General features: G+C 45.8%; 1 protein-coding gene across 3 annotated transcripts in view; it reads left to right on the plus strand.

The window, feature by feature from the left end:
• The window catches only part of LOXL2 (lysyl oxidase like 2), a 95836-nt gene that overhangs the window by 25340 nt on the left and 57563 nt on the right, over window positions 1-12933 (plus strand). For all 3 annotated transcript variants that reach the window (XM_058550518.1, XM_058550519.1, XM_058550520.1), the window contains exon 2: window positions 6939-7360. In XM_058550518.1, coding sequence (XP_058406501.1) covers window positions 7009-7360 — 352 coding nt within the window. In that variant the 5' untranslated portion in view covers window positions 6939-7008. The remainder of the gene's footprint in view (window positions 1-6938; window positions 7361-12933) is intronic.

The following is a 12933-nucleotide window of genomic DNA, read 5'->3' on the forward strand; positions in this document are numbered from 1 at the left end:
CCTTATTTCACCTCCATTCTCTCCAGTGGGTACAGAATTCTAAGCTGACTTATTTTTTTCATCCCTTTGAAAATGTCATATGATTATCTTCTCTGTTTCCTTGTTTTTTGTTGAGAGTCCAGCTGTTAGTCTTATTGTTGCTCCTTTGAAGGTAACGCTCCTTTTGTACTCTGGCTGCTCTTAAGATTTTCTCTTTGTCTTGGATTTTCCACTCTTGGATTTTGATGTGCCCATGTGTGGTTTTCTTTGTAAACTATAGGTGTGGGCTTGATATCTTTCATTAACTTTGTATAATTCTTGGCCATTACCTCTTAAATATTTCTTCCACACATTCTTTCTCTCTTCTCCTTTGGAATTCCAATTATGTGGATGTTAGAGCTTTCTAACGTGTAGAACATAACTCTGTGCCCCAGCTTCTAGAGTTTAGTCCTTCAAGGACCCCCCATCTGAAAGCCTGGAGCTGTTTAACAGGGCCCTTCCTCCCTGGCAGGCTCTGAACCCAGATTTTTGTCTCCCCAGTCCTTGGAGGCTGCCTAAAGCTTTGCTTAGCTTCTCAGCCCATTGGCCACTGCCTTGGAATTGCCGATGTCTGAAGGGGAAAAGCAGACACAATGTCAGCCTCACCTTGCTGCACTTCCCTTCTCTCTGGGTTCTTGGCTCCCTGAGTCCTTGCTAACTCGATAGCTTTCCATTGTCTTCAAATATATGCTTTTGGTATTTCATCTGCCTTTCCTGGCTATTCTTGGCAGGAAGGTTTGTCTAATACAAGTTAGTCTGCGCCATGGCCAGAAATGACAAAGAGATGGCTTCTACCGGGGGCGAGGGTCTGGTAGAGCCTGACATGACAATAGTGTAGAGCAAAAGCAAAATGCCATTTTAAAGGGAATCAGAGAAGACATTCATTCTGATAGAGCATCTAGGAAGGTTTCCTTGAAGAATGGGAAGGATTGTGACATATGCTATTGGGAGGGAAGAAGAGGGAGTGGGGATGGGGGCACGTTGATCTATGTGGAAAAACTTAGATCAAGATAAGCTGGTATGATTGGATAGGTGACATGTGAAGGGCTGGAATGAGGGCAGGGGGAGAAGTGTTGCTGGAACTGAAGCTAGGAATGTAGGTATGTGCCAGATTGTAAAGGCTTCTATGTCCTAGGCAGAATTGGGACTTTTTTTTTTTTTTTTTTTTTTACATTTTTATTGATATTTTAATGGTTTCTAACATTGTGAGATTTTGGGTTGTACATTTTTGTTTGTCCTTCACCCCATATATGACTCCCTTCACCCCTTGTGCCCACCCCCCACCCCCACTTCCCGGGTAACCACAGTCCAGTTTTCTCTGTCCATGTGTTGGTTTATATTCCACATATGAGTGAGATCATACAGTGTTTGTCTTTCTCTTTCTGGCTTATTTCACTTAACATAATACGCTCCAGGCCCATCCATGTTGTTGCAAATGGGACGATTTTGTCTTTTTTTATGGCTGAGTAGTATTCCATTGTATATATATACCACATTTTCTTAATCCAGTCGTCAGTCGAGGGACACTTAGGTTGCTTCCACTTCTTGGCTATGGTGAATAATGCTGCAATGAACATAGGGGTGCATAAGCCTCTTTGGATTGTTGATTTCAGGTGCGTTGGATAGATTCCCAGTAGTGGGATGGCTGGATCATAGGGCATCTCTATTTTTAATTCTTTGAGGAATCTCCATACCGTTTTCCATAGAGGCTGCACCAATTTGCATTCCCACCAGCTGTGTATGAGGGTTCCTGTTTCTCCACATCCTCTCCAACATTTGTTGTTTTTTGTCTTGGTGATTATAGCCATTCTAACCGGCGTGAGGTGGTATCTTAGTGTTGTTTTGATTTGCATTTCCCTGATGATTAGTGATGTTGAGCATCTTTTCATGTGCCTATTGGCCATCTGTATATCTTCCTTGGAGAAGTGTCTGTTCATTTCCTCTGCCCATTTTTTGATCGGGTTGTTTGTTTTTTTGTTGTTCAATTGTGTGAGTTCTTTATATATTATGGAGATCAACCCCTTGTCAGATGTATGTTTTGCAAATATTCTCTCCCAGCTGGTTAGTTGTTTGTTCATCTTGATTCTGATTTCATTTGTCTTATAAAAGCTCTTTAGTCTGATAAAGTCCCACTTGTTTATTTTTTCTTTAGTTTCCCTAGTCTGGGTAGGCATGTCATCCGAAAAGATTCCTTTAAACCCAATGTCAAATAGTGTGTTGCCTATATTTTCTTCTATGAGTTTTATAGTTTCAGGTCTCACCTTCAGGTCTTTGATCCATTTTGAGTTAATTTTTGTGTATGGCGATAGCACATGGTCCACTTTCATTCTTTTGCATGTGGATGTCCAGTTTTCCCAACACCATTTATTGAAGAGACTTTCCTTTCTCCATTGCATGTCCTTAGCACCTTTGTCGAAAATTAGCTGTCCGTATATGTGTGGTTTTATTTCTGGGCTTTCAATTCTGTTCCATTGATCTGTGTGTCTGTTTTTGTACCAGTACCATGCTGTTTTGATTACTATTGCTTTGTAGTATGTTTTGAAGTCAGGAATTGTGATGCCTCCTGCTTTGTTCTTTTTCTTTAGGATTTCTTTAGCTATTCGGGGTCTTTTGTTGCCCCATATAAATTTTAGTATTCTTTTTTCTATTTCTGTGAAGAATGTCATTGGGATTCTGATTGGGATTGCATTGAATCTGTAGATTGCTTTAGGTAATATAGACATTTTAACTATGTTTATTCTTCCAATCCACGTGCATGGGATATCTTTCCATTTCTTTATGTCATCGTAGATTTCCCTCAATAATGTCTTGTAGTTCTCATTGTATAGGTCCTTCACCTCCTTGGTAAGATTTATTCCTAGGTATTTTATTCTTTTTGATGCAATTGTAAATGGTATTATCTTTTTGAGCTCTCTTTCTGTTAGTTCATTATTAGCATATAGAAATGCAACTGATTTTTGTAGATTGATTTTGTACCCTGCAACTTTGCTGTAGTTGTTGATTGTTTCTAACAATTTTCCAACAGATTCTTTAGGGTTTTCTATATATACAATCATGTCATCTGCAAATAGTGAGAGTTTCACTTCTTCATTACCTATTTGGATTCCTTTTATTCCTTTTTCTTGCCTAATTGCTCTGGCCAAAACCTCCAGTACTACGTTGAACAGGAGTGGTGAGAGTGGGCAGCCCTGCCTCGTTCCTGTTCTCAGAGGAATGGCTTTCAGTCTTTCCCCGTTGAGTATGATGTTAGCTGTGGGTTTGTCATATATGGCCTTTATTATGTTGAGGTACTTTCCTTCTATTCCCAATTTATTGAGAGTTTTTATCATAAATGGATGTTGTATCTTGTCAAATGCCTTCTCTGCGTCTATTGAGATGATCATGTGGTTTTTATTCTTTGTTTTGTTGATGTGATGTATCACGTTGATTGATTTGCGGATGTTGAACCATCCCTGCGTCTCTGGTATAAATCCCACTTGATCATGGTGTATGATCTTTTTAATATATTGTTGTATTCGGTTTGCCAATATTTTGTTGAGGATTTTTGCATCAATGTTCATCAGCGATATTGGCCTGTAATTTTCTTTCTTTGTATTGTCTTTGTCTGGTTTCGGTATCAGGGTGATGTTGGCCTCGTAGAATGATTCAGGAAGTGTTCCATCTTCCTCTATTTTTTGGAATAGTTTGAGGAGGATGGGTATTAAATCTTCTTTGAATGTTTGGTAGAATTCACTGGAGAAGCCATCTGGTCCTGGACTTTTATTTTTTGGGAGGTTTTTGATTACTATTTCAATCTCTTTACTTGTGATTGGTCTATTCAGATTCTCCATTTCTTCTTGGTTCAATTTTGGGAGGTTGTATAAGTCTAAGAATTTATCCATTTCTTCTAGATTGTCCAATTTGTTGGCATATAATTTCTCATAGTATTCTCTTATAATCCTCTGTATTTCCATGGTATCCGTTGTAATTTCTCCTCTTTCATTTCTAATTTTATTTACTTGAGCCTTTTCTCTTTTTTTCTTAGTTAGCCTGGCTAAGGGTTTGTCTATTTTGTTTATCTTCTCGAAGAACCAACTCTTTGTTTCATTAATCCTTTCTACTGTTTTTTTGGTCTCAATATCATTTATTTCTGCTCTGATTTTTATTATTTCTCTCCTTCTGCTGGCTTTGGGCTTTGTTTGTTCTTCTTTTTCTAGTTCTGTTAGGTGTAATTTAAGGTTGCCTATTAGGGCTTTTTCTTGTTTGTTAAGGTGGGCTTGTATCGCTATGAGTTTCCCTCTCAGGACCGCTTTTGCTGCGTCCCGAATTGGGACTTTTTTTTATGTGTGGTAGTGGATCGTTGAAGTTTTGGTAGCTTGAGAGTGGCTAGTTCTGGCTTTGCCTGCACTAACTGTGCAACTCCAGTCAAGTCCTTAATCCTCTCTGGTTCTTCATTTTGTCCCTCATAGAATAAGAATTACAGTCCCTGCCTCCTCCACCCATGCCTCAAGGTTCCAGTGAGGCAGAGACAAGCTCGTGAAAGCAAACGTGCCTTGAAGGAATGAAGTGTGTCCAGGACAGAGGAGGCAACATTACTAGTTTGTCAGGCTGTGGTCTGAAGGGGGCTATTGCAGGAACCCCCACAACTTTCTGGCCTTGTTTGTGAGTTGCAGAATGAGGATGGCTGGGTCTCCTATGAAACCGGAGGGCCTTCCGAAGTCCTCGGTCCTGACTGTCCCCTGAGCACTGGCATCTCTGCCCTGGCACCCTCCACAGGGGACTGGGCACTGCCTGGCCATTCCGACAGACGTGGAACTGCTTCTCTGCAAGTTTGATCATCCCTCCTGGGCAGCTCTGGGCAGTTATCTGGTCCTTCCTTATGGTGAAGTGCCACGAGTCTCTGTACCTGGTTAAAATGGAATGTATTATGCCCCCCTCTAGCTTCCTCCTACTGGTCCTGGTTTTGCTTTTGGGGCCTCACATCCCAAGTCTACTTCCTCTTCCATGAAAGACTCCTGCAGTGCTTTTAAGGTAGTCTTCCCCTCTCTCTAAATTATGGAAGGACCAAGGCACATGGGCTAAGTATTTATGTTTTGCTCTGTGACCTCACTCTGGAATTCTTAGATGTAGGCTCCACCTGGGTATAGTGACCACAGTCTTGAGAATTTAGCTTTTTTTAGCAAATGCTCCTGTAGTGCTTATTATGTGCCATTCATTCAATCTTCATATCAATGCTGTGAGCTAGATATGATTATGATCCCCATTTTATAGACAGGAAACGCAGAGGAGTTAGATATTTTGCCCAAGTTTGCACAGCTAGTAAGTATCAGAATGAGGATTTAAACCCAGACCGTCTGGCTCCAGATTCTGTGCTCTTTCTACTCCGCTGTCCAACCCTTCCTCGCCCAATGGCAGGCCACTCGGCCCCTCTGCTGTTTGTCACAAAGAGCTTTGTGCCTCCCCACTGTGCAAAGATCAGGCTGGTCTCAGCCTCTCGTACCCCTCAGGGACAGAAACTGTGAAAGGGGATGGAATTGTCAGCAGGGCGTCCTTGGCTTCCCCGGGGTGAGAGCTGTCCTCAGGGCTGCTCTCAGAACTGCTGTTTGCAGAAATGGCAGTTCAGCTATGGACAGGGCTGAGAGCTGTTCGAGGGGGCTTTGCCTCTGACCTCCTCGTTCAGCGGCCTCGCCGCCTTGCGGTCCAGAGTATAAGGCGTAATGAGGTCAGGGCTGTGTGTGGGCAGCGTGCTGGTGTGTCTGAAGACCTGCAGCCTGAAAGCAGAGGCGCAGGAGCGTTCAGATGTGTGTGCAGAGAGCAGCGGCCCGTGAGCGAGGAAAGACGGAGACTCAGAGCCTCCTCGTGTTCTTCTCAGCGCCTGGAAGAGGCCATTTCCATCCAAGTCAGCTGACGTCCAGGGGGAGTACCTGGAGAACTCCCGTAGAACCTCCTCAATGCAGCATCTCAGGCTCCGCACTTCACCAGGGGCTCAGTCCCTGGAACTAAATCACCTCCTCATTCAGTAAGTGTGTCCGTGGTCCTATAACAGTTACTCTGGAGGAGCCAAAGAAGAATGGAATACAAGTCCTGCTCTTGAGAAGTTTGTATGCTACTTAGGGATATGAAAGTGTATGGGAAGAGTGAGAAGAATGTCTAGATAATAAGCCCGCCCTGGAAGTGAGAACCCTGGAGGCTGCTTCATCAGGAATGTTCCATGGAGGAGGTGGGACTTGAGCTGGGCCCTGGAGAACGAGAAGATGTAGAGATGGGGGAGGAGAAAGAGGAAGAGTGTGCTGCATACCCTCTGCTTGCCCTTTGGACCTGCTGCCCTCTCACTCCATCATCCTCTGTGCCCCGGGAGGCCAACCGGTATAGACTCAGGGTGGGTTTGCCCAATAGGAGGCACTAGAAAGAGACCAGCAGACCAGAGGAGGGTGAGGTCAGGCATTTGTTCCGCCTGTCCCTGTTGCTGTGGGCTGGCTCTGAGACGGTCACTGAAGCCACAGCCCTGAACAGGCGGCCCTCTCCATCAAGCCACTCTCTCTGGTTCTGGTAACCACTCCCGCCCCGGCCCTTCAAGCCTGGAGGTGGTAACGGCTTTCCTCTATTGCCAGCTGGGGAATCACCCTCTCCTTTGTTCCCTTCCCTGAACTCTGCCCACACCTCTGTAAGATAGTCTTTTTAAAAACTCTCCTCAAATTAAGTCTGTGTGTGCTGTTGCCTGCCAGGAACCCTCCTGAAAAAAAGCGTTTTAGAGATGTGGGCAGGTGAGTGGGCAAAAGAGGTGGGAATTCGCAGACCTGTCTGGCTGAAACATGAGGTGGGAGAAAACAGGAGGTTGGAGAATCACTAGAACGTGAAGAGCTTTACATATGAAGCAGAGTAGTATGAAATCCCTGGACGTTTTGTAGGTATCTGCAACCTTCCTCTCTCCTCTCTTCCAGGAAACCCCTGCCTGTTGCTCCTGACTGCCCGGTGCCCGCCTCCGTCAGAGCCTCCAGCCAGAGGGCAGGGATGGAGAGGCGTGGAGGCTCCTGCTTCGGCAGTTGCTTGGCTGTGCTTTGCCTTCTTCCCTCCCTGAGCCTGGCACAGTACGAGGGCTGGCCCCACTACCCGGAGTACTTCCAGCAGCCGGCTCCCGAGTACCACCAGCCTCAGGCAACCTCAGATGTCAAGATCCAGCTGCGCCTGGCAGGGCAGAAGAGGAAGCACAACGAGGGGCGGGTGGAGGTGTACTATGACGGCAAGTGGGGGACTGTGTGCGACGACGACTTCTCCATCCATGCTGCCCATGTTGTCTGCCGGGAGCTGGGATACGTGGAGGCCAAGTCCTGGACCGCCAGCTCCTCCTATGGCAAAGGGGAAGGTAAAACACTCTGTGCTCTGGGACTGAGTCCTAGTGTCACCTGGAAACCCCGGGAACAGGCTTACCTGTGGTTAACCTGGTAAAGGGAGCTACAGCTACTGTCAAGCATGAATTCCTGATAGTACACCATCTGGGCGACCTCCTGTGTTGGTGCAGGAGTGGGCAGTGGAGGGCTGCTGGGGAGGGGCACAGTGATCTCCCGTCTTGCTTTGCCTGGGGGTTTCCTGGTTTTAGCAGGGAGAGTCTGGCTTCCTGGGAAACAGCTCGTCCTGGGCAACCCAGGTGGGTGGGTGGGTGGCCCTAGGTAGGGGCTGAAGTCAGTCTGTGCTCCTCTCTCCAGCCAGGTGCCCACCTGGGCTGCATCAGCCGGGGCAGGTGTGCCTTGCTCCCAGTCGCCCCTTGGAGGAGTGCCTTTTGCTCTTTCTCACAAGGCCACCCACAGGCTGGCGTTCCCTGCCTCTCCCCACCTCCTGCCTTGCAGGGTTCACACTTTTCACGCGTTAGCCCGTGCTGTTCTCGGCTTGGCCATGACAGGAAGAGTTGCTTTGGGTTTTTCACTTGATTGGCCTATTCTTTCCTCCTTTGTTAAGTTCAATCAATATATTTTTAAAAAATTGTTTTGGTAAGAGCTTTGAGAGGGGGCAGGTGTTGGAGCCCAGAACCTTGAGCTCAGTCCTGTGCTGACCTAACTAACTAGGTGCTTTATAGGAAGACACGTATCCTCTTTGGCCTCAGTTTCCCCATCTGGAAGTTAGGCTGTCGAAGAACTCCTGAAACTCTCGTAGTCTGTGATCCTAAGTAGGAAAGTAGAAAAGGCTGTGGCATTATTTAAAAAAAAAAAAAAAAAGAAAAATCCAGGAGCTAAGTGTTCCTCCTCCCGGGGCTGGGAAAGCTAAAGCAGCCCCTCACCCTGGCCGAGCTGCGGCACCGGTCTCAGCAGGGTCTGGCTGTGGGACTAGAGCGGAGGTGCCCAAATGCACGTCCTGGACTAACAGATTGATGCCATGCTGACGGCGTGAGAATCCCCCGGGGGACTAATCCATGATATTCTGGGCTGAGGTCTGGGCTGGAGTCTAGGACTCTGTAACTTTTGGAAACCTCCCAAGTGATTGTAAACGTAGCCCGGTTTGGGAGTCATTGAAATGAGTCATTGTTATGGTCCCTTCCAACCCCTGCTTTCTGTCATTCTAGACATCATGGGAGAAGGGAAATCCCACCTCATCCATGTCTCACCCTGTGCAGTTGAATGTGTGCTGTTGGAGTGACAGGTCAAGAGACGGCACTTGGAGCACAGTGTGCTCTGAGGCTGATCCTGGCCTCCCTATGGTGGCGAGAGTGAAAGCAGCAGGGATGAGTTAGCAAAGGCTGGGCTTTTATTTATTTATTTATTTGTTTATTTATTTTTAAAGATTTTATTTATTTATTTTTCCCCCCAAAGCCCCAGTAGATAGTTGTATGTCATAGCTCCACATCCTTCTAGTTGCTGTATGTGGGACGCGGCCTCAGCATGGCCGGAGAAGCGGTGCGTCGGTGCGCGCCCGGGATCCGAACCCCTGGCCACCAGCAGCGGAGTGCACGCACCTAACTGCTACGCCACGGGGCCGGCCCAAGGCTGGGCTTTTAGAACCCATTTCTCATCTTCTTTGCAAAAACACTGCCCCACACTTCCACATCTCCGTTCATTCTGCTAGCTGAGCCATCCAGAGGTAACATCAGATTTATGTTTTCTATTGCAGGCTCTCTAAGCCTAATTATTTTATAACAAGTGCTTTCCAATGACTATGGGGCTTTTCCAGTGACAACTTTATTTTATTTCTACCCAAACTTAACATTTATCTGTCATTAGACAAGCTGGGTGTGGTTTTTCCTCCTCCTACATTCACCTGCCCAGGGGTGAGAATAGGGTGCCTGGAGAGGTAGGTTAACCTGGCTCAGACTTTGCCATCCGATGATGATGAAGGGAGAAAAGTTCAAAGGAGTAGAGGGAATATGCAAGGGAGTGATTAAAATCATGATCTGTGGGGGTCCGGCCCCATGGCATAGTGGTTAGAGTTCAGCACCCTCTGCTTCGGCAGCCTGGGTTCATGAGTTCGGATCCCGGGCATAGACCTACCCCACTCTTCAGCCATGATGTGGCAGTGATGCATATACAAAATAGAGGAAGATTGGCACAGGTGTTAGCTCAAGGTGAATCTTCCTCAAGTGAAAAAAGGAGGAAGAGTGGCAACAGATGTTAGTTCGGGGTGAATCTTCCTCAGCAAAAAAAAAGAAAAAATCATGGTCCATGGAAGGTACTACATGGAGGAGTTAAAGGGCTGTGGAAAGCCGCTTGGCTGGATCCGTTGTGGGTCTCTGTTGAGATTCCAATACTAGAAGGAGTATGCCAGAAAGATGGGGTGGGGTGAGGTGGATGCACAGCAGAAGAGTTGAAATGGAGATTGGGGAAGGAGTGCGAGTATTGGTAATGACAATATCTAAGCTATGACCGTGGGGAGTAGCTGACGTAGGGTGGAGGAATGTCATTGGAGAGAAGAAGTAAAGTAACCAAGAGGCCGAGATATTGTGTGGATATTGAAACCATCAGGACTTAGGAAAGGAGAAATATCAAAGAGAGGAAGGGAGAGACAGACGCTAAAACAATTTTAAACCGTCATGTGTCCAGGACTTTAAGGATTATGCAGTCTACATAACGTGATGCTTGGTTTACATCATGAGAGACCTTTTAAATATAAATATATTTGAATTTCATCAGCATCAGTTTAGGATTTTTAACACTGGGTACATGGTGGCCACTCAGTAAATATTAGCTGATTGATTCATTTTGGTTTGGGAGAATATTAAAAACAGTTGGCAAGCAGTACTTGGCATAGTGACCAGAGAAGGTGAGCAGTGCCCTGGGGTGTGCTCCGCTGGGGCTGAGCCTGCAAGTTGGCTCTGGGGTGAACTGGGAACACTGCAGCTGAGCCTGTAAGAGGTGCCCCTGCAGGAGTGCTCACTGTCCCCCCTCCTCTGAAGTTCAGGCTGAGGAATGAAGCCAGGGAGAGCACCCACAGACCTCCCTGGTTTCCAGACTGGCCTGTCGACGGGTCTCTTCACCGAAAGCGTCCCTGAGCTCAGGGAAATCGTGGGCCCTTTTAGAAGTTTCTAGAGGGGGCAGCTGCCCCATTTCCACCCTCTGGATGGGCCTCACAGCAACCCAAACCTCAGGTGGTTGCTCTCCCTTGCCTGTCTTCAGATCTGAGATCAGATTTGATCCCCGTGCACCTCCCACTCTTCGGATCATGGTGACAGAGCCAGCAGATGACCACAGTGGGGCCCCGAAGATGCTAACTTGAACAATACCCCTTACCCTGACAGTCCAGGGGAGCACTCTGGCATTCAAGTGGAAATTCACTTATGATTTTTATCTTCCAAATGGTCTATTAACTTGTTTGTACATCTCTTCTCCTTACATCAGGAGAAGTATTTCTTAGAGTTAAGTGAGTGGAAAGAGTAAAATGAAGTTTTGCTTATGATTGACCAGCCTTTTGTGTCCAAAGTTTGAGCCCTATATGTGTCCCCAGTGCCACTTTCCCAGCAGCTCTGAGATGGCATCTTCTGAGCTGTGTCTGAACCAGTCTGCGTTCCAGCAGGCAGGACCAGAGCTGATTGCTTTGGAATCAGGACAGTCTAGTGAGAGGCATTAAGCGTTCAGAAAAAAAAAGTGTCATGAAATCAGGCCAAATTAGTATACCGTGCATGTTGATGCTAACTCAGGCTAAGCAGAAATTCACATTTCCACCATCTAAGAAAAAATAACTGGTGAGAATACGTACAAAGTAGGATTATTGGAGGTGAATTGAAGCTACTTCAGAAAGCAGCTCCTTCAGGTAAGTTAGTTCCCCTGAGCACTCCAGGGTGCTAAATTCAAATGTTCCTTATCAAAAAGTTGAGCAGGTCCTGTGGTATCCGTTTGCAGCTCTCTGGGCTTCCCATCCCCTTGCCCCTCAGGGTAGTTTCTCTCCCTGCAGATGGAATAGGGCGGAGGGTATCTTCCGTTGCTAGTACTTAGCAAGACAAACATTGGTTTGTTGTTGAAACAGCAATCGATTAGGGAGCATATGTTTCAGTGGAGCTTGGCGGCTTGGAAACAAGGCCAAATTGACAAACCAGTTGGAAAACCTCAGCCCAGATGTTTTTAGTAAGCTCTTTGCTCCCCACAATGCATCTGAGGGGCTCTCGTTTCAGCCCTGACCAGCCATTCATCACAGCAGACACGTTTCAGCGGGGCCTCGAAGTCAGAAGACTGGCCTCGTGTCCTCTCTGACCTTGAAGAGCCTCAGATTCTCCTTAGTTTTCTCATCTCTACAATGGGAGTGTTTTTATCTGCTTTTTCCTTGCATCATGGAGACAACAGCATCCATTCTTTTTCTGACTTACTGGAAGGAGGAAGGGGAAAGTGAAGTTGAACATGTGCTATACACATACGGTATCTCATTGAATCTCCATGGCGACCTGTTTGTTGGGTATCATTGTTTTCACTTTACAAATGAGAAGCAGGCTTGATTAGGTAGTTGACCCAGTCATGTAGTGCCCAAGCCTGAGGCAGGGGGAGTTTGAATCCAGGTTATCTGGCTCCACTATACCATGGAGTCCTAAATGGAATCATGAGAAAAATGAGAGGTTTGATTTTGTTTCCTTTCATTTTGTTGTGGCTCTTATAAAAATCACTATTTGGAAATACTCTAGCACATTTTTAAAAATTTTTAATTGTGGTAAAATACACATAACATAAAATGTGCCATCTTAACCATTTTTCAGTGTACAGCTCAGTAGTGTTAAGTAAATTCACATTCTTGTGCAACCGATCTCCAGAACACTTTTCATCTTGAAAGCTAAACTTTATACCCATTAACAACCAGTCCCCATTTGCCCTCCCCCCCACCCGTGGCAACTACCAGTCTACTTTCTGTTTCTGTGAATTTGACTTCTGTAGATGCCTCATTTAAGTGGAATTAGGCAGTCTTTATCTTTTTGTGACTGGCTTATTTAACTTAGCATAATGAACTCAAGGTTCATCCTTGTTGTAGCATGTGTCAGAATTTCCTTCCTTTTTAAGGCTGAATAATATTTCAGTGTAGGTATATACCACAAGTTGTTGATGGACACTTGGGTTGTTTCCACTTTTTGGTTATTGTGAATAATGCTATAATAATGGGTGTGCAAATATCTTTTCGAGACTCTGCTTTCAATTCTGTTGGTTATATACCCAGAAGTGGGATTGCTGGATCATATGGTAGTTCTATTTTTAATTTTTTGAGGAAACTCCATACTGTTTTCCTTAGTGGCTGCACCATTTTACATTTCCACTAACGGTGCACAAGGGTTCTAATTTCTCCACATCCTTGCCAACACTTGTTGTTTCCTGTTTTATTGATAGTAACCATCTTAATGAATGTCAAGTGGTATCTCATTGTGGTTGACCCTCTAGCCCTTTGCACCCTGAATTCTCAACTTAGTGGAAATCAAGTGAGGGCACAGGAGGTGAGCAGTGTTCTGTGGGGCATCCCAGGCAGATTGCCCGGCTGCAACCC

Source organism: Diceros bicornis, chromosome 11 (assembly GCF_020826845.1).
Source record: "Diceros bicornis minor isolate mBicDic1 chromosome 11, mDicBic1.mat.cur, whole genome shotgun sequence".
NCBI lineage: Eukaryota > Metazoa > Chordata > Mammalia > Perissodactyla > Rhinocerotidae > Diceros > Diceros bicornis.